The sequence below is a fragment of the Coregonus lavaretus genome (assembly GCF_964263955.1).
Source record: "Coregonus lavaretus genome assembly, chromosome: 14".
Lineage (NCBI taxonomy): Eukaryota > Metazoa > Chordata > Actinopteri > Salmoniformes > Salmonidae > Coregonus > Coregonus lavaretus.
In genome coordinates, this window is record NC_140001.1 from 15570441 (window position 1) to 15578440 (window position 8000).

At 41.6% G+C, this 8000-nt stretch overlaps 1 protein-coding gene across 1 annotated transcript in view; it reads left to right on the plus strand.

The window, feature by feature from the left end:
• trpm6 (transient receptor potential cation channel, subfamily M, member 6) overlaps positions 1-5174 on the plus strand; it is a gene marked incomplete at its 5' end in the record, with an annotated part of 42403 nt that extends 37229 nt beyond the window's left edge. The window contains 10 exon segments of the mRNA XM_084176460.1: positions 723-778; positions 1521-1546; positions 1769-1792; positions 2198-2263; positions 2507-2796; positions 3154-3236; positions 3463-3668; positions 3884-3935; positions 4074-4183; positions 4883-5174. Coding sequence (XP_084032586.1) covers positions 723-778; positions 1521-1546; positions 1769-1792; positions 2198-2263; positions 2507-2796; positions 3154-3236; positions 3463-3668; positions 3884-3935; positions 4074-4183; positions 4883-4968 — 999 coding nt within the window. The 3' untranslated portion in view covers positions 4969-5174.
• Positions 5175-8000: the final 2826 nt, after the last annotated feature.

Consider the following 8000-nt stretch of genomic DNA (forward strand, 5'->3'; position numbering starts at 1 on the left):
AAGGCCTGATTCAAGCAGTCTCCACTGAACAGTTGATGTTGAGATGTGTCTATTACTTGAAATCTGTGAAGCATTTATTTGGGCTGCACTTTCTGAGGCTGGTAAGTCTAATGAACTTTTCCTCTGCAGCAGAGGTAACTCTGGGTCTTCCATTCCTGTGACGGTCCTCATGAGAGCCAGTTTCATCATAGCGCTTGATGGTTTTTGCGACTGCACTTGAAGAAACTTTCAAAGTTCTTGACATTTTCCTTTGACTGACTATTTTCTACATTGTCATCAAGGCAAAGGGTGGATACTTTGAAGAATCTCAAATATAAAATACATTTTGATTTTACTGGTTACTACATGATTCCATATGTGTTATTTCATAGTTTTGATGTCTTCACTATTATTTTACAATGTAGAAAATAGTAAAAATAAAGAAAAACCCTTGAATGAGTAGGTGTTCTAAAACTTTTGACCGGTATTGTATGTGAAATTTGGCCTGCTGGCCCATGGACTAATAGGTTAAAGATGCTCACCTAAGACTATGGCTATGTTCCAGGCTTACTACATTGCAGTTGCCTGCAAGATCTAATTCTGGATAGGTGTTTACCATATCAGCTAACCACGTCATATGACATAGCAATCTGATGCCCGACTGTGCAGTTGATGACGTGGCAAACAACAATTTATTAATGCAATGCAATAACTGTTATGTATTTCCTGCTCTTGTCCTGCAGGACTCCAGTCAGTCCGTGTGGACCAGCTGGGCCTGCTCTGTCAGCTGCAGGTCCTCGTAAGTCTGCATGGGTCGGTCTCTGGAGATCACATTTACCCTTTTTACACTCGTGCTGACCCGAACCAAACTCTGCTGGCTCGGATGTTTCCTTTCCACATGATCCTTTTCAGCATGGTTCCAGTTACTTTGGTGGATGCCATCTCCATGCAACTCAATTTGTCTCGGCCCGGTTTGGCTTAGTAGTGTAAAAAGCCCAAATGCGTTTGATTGAGCCTACCTGGAGTGTCGGATAGGCAGGATTCAAATTTCTGGGACCATCCCATTGGTTCCATTGTGCCAGGCAAGCTCAATCAACCGCAGCTAATGATTGGCTAGCAGTTAGTATTTGAAAGAAAACCTGGTTACACTTTATTTTGATATAGTCCCATATCTACAGATGGTCATGCTATCAACACTATCTGTTGAAAAGTAACTGCTTGCTAAGATTACGGTTAGGGCTAGTGTTAGGTTTAGAATAAAGGTAAGGGTTAAGTTTAGGGTTAGGATAAGGGTTAAGGTTAGGGCTAGGGTTAGTGGATAGTTAGTTAAAATGTTATTGACAGTTATTGAACATCTACTGAACCTTTACAAACCATCTACTTGGGCCTATCCAAATAAAGTGTTACCGAAAACCTATTTGATCTCAGGTCTGCGTGGAGTAGTGCTGGAGTTGTGGAGAAAGTGGTCATTGTGGAAGTACTGAAGTTGTGTACAGTTGTGTAGGATAGTTGTGTGAGTTCTGTATGTTCTTCTGTTGTAGAGTGCGGAGTGGGATCGCACCTGAAGGTAGGCAACCTGAATCATTGTCTGTATTAATGACGCATTACATTTTTAAATAATCTATTAGTTTTCCTTGTCCTTCTTTTTCTCAGCTTCCCCCTCTGCTAGAATCGTCACCTTCCTAAGCAAAAGCGGTATTGTTAACTATAATCGTTCATGTTTTGATCTGTCTTGGCTGCTTTCCCTTTGTTTGTCTGTTAGCAAAGTCCTCTACATTTCAATCCACAGAAGACCTGGACCCACACTACTCAGGTACTCCCCAACAATCACATAAAGCATACATAAAAAAAGTAGATCTGATAGCTAAATTATATGACCTGCTTTTGTCTGGTTATGTTGCGTTACATCGTGTTACATTGTGTTACATTGTGTTGTGTTGTGTTGTGTTGTGTTGTGTTGTGTTGTGCCTTTTGTGAACTTACACTCACACTTGAGTGAACTTTCCCCCCTTACTAGCTCTGACTTTGCTGATAGCTACTTTATTGAGGAAAAATGTACTTACTATGACTGTGATATGTGGATGTCAAACCTAGCTATCTTAATGTGAATGCACTAACTGTAAGAAGCTAGATAAGAGCATCTGCTAAATGACTCAAATGTACATGTAAATTGTGTGTTGTGTTGTAAATGTGATGTGTCGTGTTGTGGTCGTGCTAGCCATGGAAAGGAACAACCTGATGAGGCTTGCTCACACCATACCTTTCACACCTGTCTCCATAATGGGTAAGGCATCAGCCAATCACGTTAAAGGGATAGTTCACTGTTTTTGACGTTTTTATTATTTTAGACTCCCCTAGGGTGTGGTTGTTTCTCCAAACTGTTCTTACATTTGTTAGCTGGTTTTTAAGCAATTTCTAGAATAATCTCACAAGTATTTCTAAAGAATGTGGCAATGCTAGTGGAAATGTATTGTTTCTGTTGCCTCCCTAATACACATCTCCCCCGTGGTTGCATGGTCCCTGGCAGCGGGAGAGGAGGTGAGTGTCTACTCCCTGGAAGAGGTGGAAGCTGCAGGCCCGGAGTTCTCCGTATCCTCCTGGTCATCGCGGGGGCTGTCTGCGTTGCTGCAGCCACTGTCCAGCGAGGGCTGTCTGGATGGTGGGCTGCGCAGGGCCACGCGTGTACTTTGCACCTGGGCCGAGAGGGACGTCCTGAGGGTGGGCTGCGTGTATGTGGTCAAAGCCACCAGGCCCGAGGTGGTCCGCACCTGGCAGAGGGTCTTCCACAGCGACACCCCCCTCCAGCTCTGTCTGCGGGTATAAACCTCATATATACGTACATACAGTATATAACATCATAGCTTGTTGTTAGGGACAGAAGTGTTTTCTGACCATGAGACCCGTTAAGCATAAACTCTGGGCCCTGGTTATTGTAAGACAGATCTTTTCCTGGTCAGGTCATAAACTCTGGGCCCTGGTTATTGTAAGACAGATCTTTTCCTGGTCAGGTCATAAACTCCTGGCCCTACTTACATACATAAATTTTCCACAGCAAGGTGGAACATCACCTACTTTTTGTTATGAGCTCTCATCATTTTTACCCTCATGTTTTACTTGGCATTTGTTACATCCCTTAATAGCATCATTCTGGCCTTCTGTTTTTTGTCCTTGCAGGAGATACAGCAACAGAGAGCTGCTCAGAATCTCATGCATGTGTTCAATCAAGTAAAACCAGAAAACATGCCTCATTCTCCCAGGTTGGTACTCAACACTAGGACTCAGCACTAGTACACGTGTGTGTGTGTGTATATGTATTAATAATAATAATAATGGATTGGATTATATAGTGCCTTTCTACCAACTGAGGTACTCAAAGCGCTTTACATAGTAAGGGGGAAACTCACCTCGTGTGCATATGATACGTGTATGTCTTACAGTATGTGTGCGTGTTAAATGTGTTATGAATGTGCGTCTTCCTCCTAGGTTCCTGGACGTGTCTCTTCTTCACTGGCACTCAGACGGCCAGTGGTTGACCATAGAGAGGAACATGACCGGAGACTTCAGGAAGTACAATAATAACACAGGAGAAGAGATCGCCCCCTGCTGTGGGATGGAGGAAGCGCTCCTGGCCTTCTCCCACTGGACCTACCAATACTCCTGCAGGGAACTGCTGGTGCTGGACGTACAGGGTCTGTCTGTCTGTCAATCCCATTCTTTTGAGCTGTCTGTCCATCCCATTCTGATGAGCTGTCTGTCTGTCTGTCTGTCTGACTATCGATGGATTTTAATTTCTTTGACACCATGCTTTGATCTTTATTTTGCAACCACATCACTTCACAGGGTTTGTCCTATAAACTACTACATTGAACTGAAATCTCTCTCTCCGCTCCTAAATCTTTCACAGGAGTGGGATCGGAGCTTACAGACCCATCGGTCATCCGAGCAGACGACAAAAGGTACTCGCCTCATACGGTGGTGGTTCGGTGTGTGACACTGACACTTATCGTCATCTTGATATCCATTCTTTTGAGGTCTAAAGACATCTGAAAAACATATATTTTTAGTGCCCTCTTTTGCCCCTTGCCTTCCTGTAGCTCATGCGGTGACATGGTGTTTGGTCCTGCTAACCTGGGAGACGCTGCCATCCAGAGCTTTGTCATCAAGCACACCTGCAACTCCTGCTGCGAGAACCTCGGACTCTCAGGTGAGAGAAAGGAACCCTTCAGACCACCACTTTTATAGGGGGGTTATAGAGCATTGTGTGTATGGGCGCCGGTAATGTGTGAGAATGTGTGGTCTGTTAGGCGTGTGTAGTCGGAGAGTGGACCTGTAGCGTGTGTGTGTGTGTGTGTCACCTTCATGTCGTCACTCGGGAGGTTCGTTGACTCTGAGATTCAGCCCCGAACTTCAAATGAAGATAGAACCAGCTAATTAGGCCAAGGGAAGCATTTATTTCAATGACAACAGAGCATTGGAGGCAGGGGGAGGGACTTGCTTTGTGCGGTGTGCTGGGCTCTCTTTGATTACATATTAAACAGGGCTTTGTGCTGTGGAGAAATTAGCTTTGATTAGATATTAATTGGAATCTCTGGGTAGATACGAGACGCATGATACCAGAATCTAGAGGGAGCCTCGCCTCGGAAATTCACTCAAAAACAAACAAGCAAAAAAACAAACAAACAAACACACGCAAACATTCAGCCATACTGGTTTTGATCTTTTCAAAGGTGCTTTGTTTTTTTGTTTTTGTTTTTTCTTCTTCTTGTGTCCTCTCCAAGATTCCCATCAAAACAAATTATTCATGTAAAATCCATGGACTTCCTCTCTGGCCTGATCAAATTCTCTTTTTAGTGGTAATGACTGTGTAGCCTGCCATGTAGCTGATTGATGTTTGTGTTGTCAGATTTGAGGAGGAGCACGGACAGCCACGAGAAAACAGATCACAGATCTTTTGAAAAGGAGAGTGGATTGATCATGACTAGGATGTAACCTCTGACCCAGAAGCAGAAGTACGCCATCCTAACCTCTGGTTCAGGTGGGAAGTTTCCCTTAAAGCATAGACACTGATTTAATGTCAGTTTTATGTTTTCCTGACCAAATGGTTATGGTTAGGATATGGGGAAGCTAAGCGGATCCAGAGGTGTGCTTAAGGGCAACGTCTACCAGGAATTAAAGCACTCACTTGGGGGTTTGAAGGGATAATGTACATTATGTAGCTTTATGTGGACTACCTCTTGTGTTAGATGGCTGGTAGGGCTTTGGTTGTAACAGCGGTTTACATTGCACTAGTCTCAGCAGCAAGCCAGATGCCGTAGTCTTGCATTCATTCCACCTATGGAGTCTGTTGTACCACAGGTAACCTATTAATTTTACATTTAACATTTTAGTCATTTAGCAGACGCTCTTATCCAGAGCGACTTACAGTTAGTGAGTGCATACATTTTCATACTGGCCCCCCGTGGGAAACGAACCCACAACCCTGGCGTTGCAAGCGCCATGCTCTACCAACTGAGCTACAGGGGACAGTGCCTTATTATTAATCAATCAAACACAGTGCCTTATTGTAATGTTATGTATCATTAGACATGATGTAGAGGGCATCCTAGGAAGGTGTTTCCATAAAACAAGATATCATTTGTTTGTTCTCTGTTCCGTTTGAATGAATTTCATGTTCATATATAGCACTCCGCTTCCTGGTTAATTTTGAAATGAGCACCCCATTTAGGATCTTTTCATATCATCTGAGGAATGTTTGTACCAAATGTCATGCTTTTATCTGTGCATAACAGTTTTTATGGTCAAATACCGGCTATTATGGAAGCCATTTAGAATTTTTGCAATAACTCACTTTCCTGGTAAGTCTGAAATGGGCACCCCTTCTGGGATGTGTTCATATCACCTGAGGAATGTTTGTACCAAATGTCATGCTTGTATCCGCTTCGTAACGTTTATTTTTTGTTAAGGCCCCAGACTATCAGGGTATTTCAAGTGTTAGACTCTTGACATAATAGGCTTACCAAACTATGTTTGGTTTATTTAATCTTGTACACATTCACAACTAAAAACTGAACTGCAGTGACAAACAGACATAGCAAGGAAAAGCTGTATTTAAGTGACATATTGAAACCCTTGAAAGGAAACCATCTTCAGTCACAGACCATATTCCTCGGGCTGGACTCAAGTATGTTATTATTTTGGAAATTAAAACAAAACTTGATTTAAAACAAATGCAATTTATTTGTCAGAGTCAAAACTACAATCTGGGATTAGTTTTTCTGCAAAACATTTCATAAAATAATTTTTTGGGAGCAATGCTCAAATATATTGTTATGCTGCTTATGTTAAAAGTGATTACATTAAAAATAAACTTTAAATTAAGCATTGACACAGCTGGACTGAAGCATGGCTTATGTTATGGCTTACATTCAGAATGAAAATGCTAATACAAGAATAACAAAATCTGATCTATTGGTGGTTGGAATTCACACAAGAATGAGACAGAAATGCATCCATAAAATGTCCTTTATTTTTCTTCCCACAAAGAAATGTCTACAAAAGCGATAAAATAGAGAATTTAACAAAAATCACTTCAGACCTTGACCTCATTATTTACATCTCGAAGGAGGAGACACTGAGATGGCTCAGGACAACTCAGAACTTCAACACAACTGGATCATCAAAGCTCTTCATTTATGGCACACACACACACACACATACATACATACATACACACACACAGGTCTACATGGGAGCTTTGGGGACATAAAGCTGGGTCAAAGTTCCGAAGTTCGATCCGACTCACCAAGTGAAAAAAGCAAACATACAAACAATTAAATGTAATCAAATACACACTTGCCTCAAAATTCCCCTTTTTGATTGGTTCTCAAGTAAACTCACACAGTAAAGCAACTATTACCCATTTAGCCAATCCAGCTCCTCCTCTCTAACTATGGCACTTGAATTTTTTTTTTCTTTTTTTGTTTTTGTTAGTCATTAAAAAGAAAGTGTTTGTACCCCAAGTACCTTTTTAAGGGTTTTGGTCACAGATGCTGCACTTACTTACTTTACTTTCTCATCATGGGACACAAAGACATTCTAATCAATAAATAAAACATGTTTAACACTACTCCAGTTGCACGGATGTGTAATGCATTAAGAAAGTTTACAAAGCATCAATAGAGTAAAGAACCTCAATTTCTCCTGCTCTCTTGTTCATTCACTCTCTTTCAGACTCTGTCTCGATCACTCTTACACAAACATACACTCACACACACACACACACACACACACACACACAGGTTCTCCAAGGAGGGAGAAGTCAGAGTGGAGTGTATTTGACTAAGTATATTAAATGTTTTTGACTAAGTGTATAAAATGTCAGCGCACTTCATGGTCTCGTTAGGGTAAGGACCACCTTTTGCCTGCGCTCTGTGGTATCTCTGTTGATGGAGTAAAAGGTGCATGATGCATTCAGTCCTTCACACTGAACACAATACTCCATAACATTCAGAATTAAAAATACCCCCCCAACCCACCCCTGACCCACAGCATCGCATGAGAAAAAACAAAAGCCCCAACGTTTCATTGCCATGAAACAGCATGCAAAGATAACAGAACGACAATAGACTAATAGTAATATAGGAGTAAAAATAGCAATAACAACAACAACAATAATAATAGTAATAAAATAAAAATAATTTTACAATGCAAACATGACCGTAGTAAATGCTTTCCAGTTATTATTGCTACAGTACCTTAGTGTTGATTTGTCAATCAGATTACCAACCCCACCCCAAACCCCTGATTCACAGTCCTGCAGGGGAAAATAAAAACAGAGTTGGGTTGAATACACTGTCCTATAGGCATGGAATGGGTGGACGCCAGCTTAGTTATGCTCTTCCTTCATTGTAAAACAAGCAGTGCATCGTGACATTAGGAACATGATTTTCTGGGACTTTTGTAGAATAGGCTCTCCCCATTATATGGACTCAAAATGCATCTGGACAGTGAATTTATCCCCA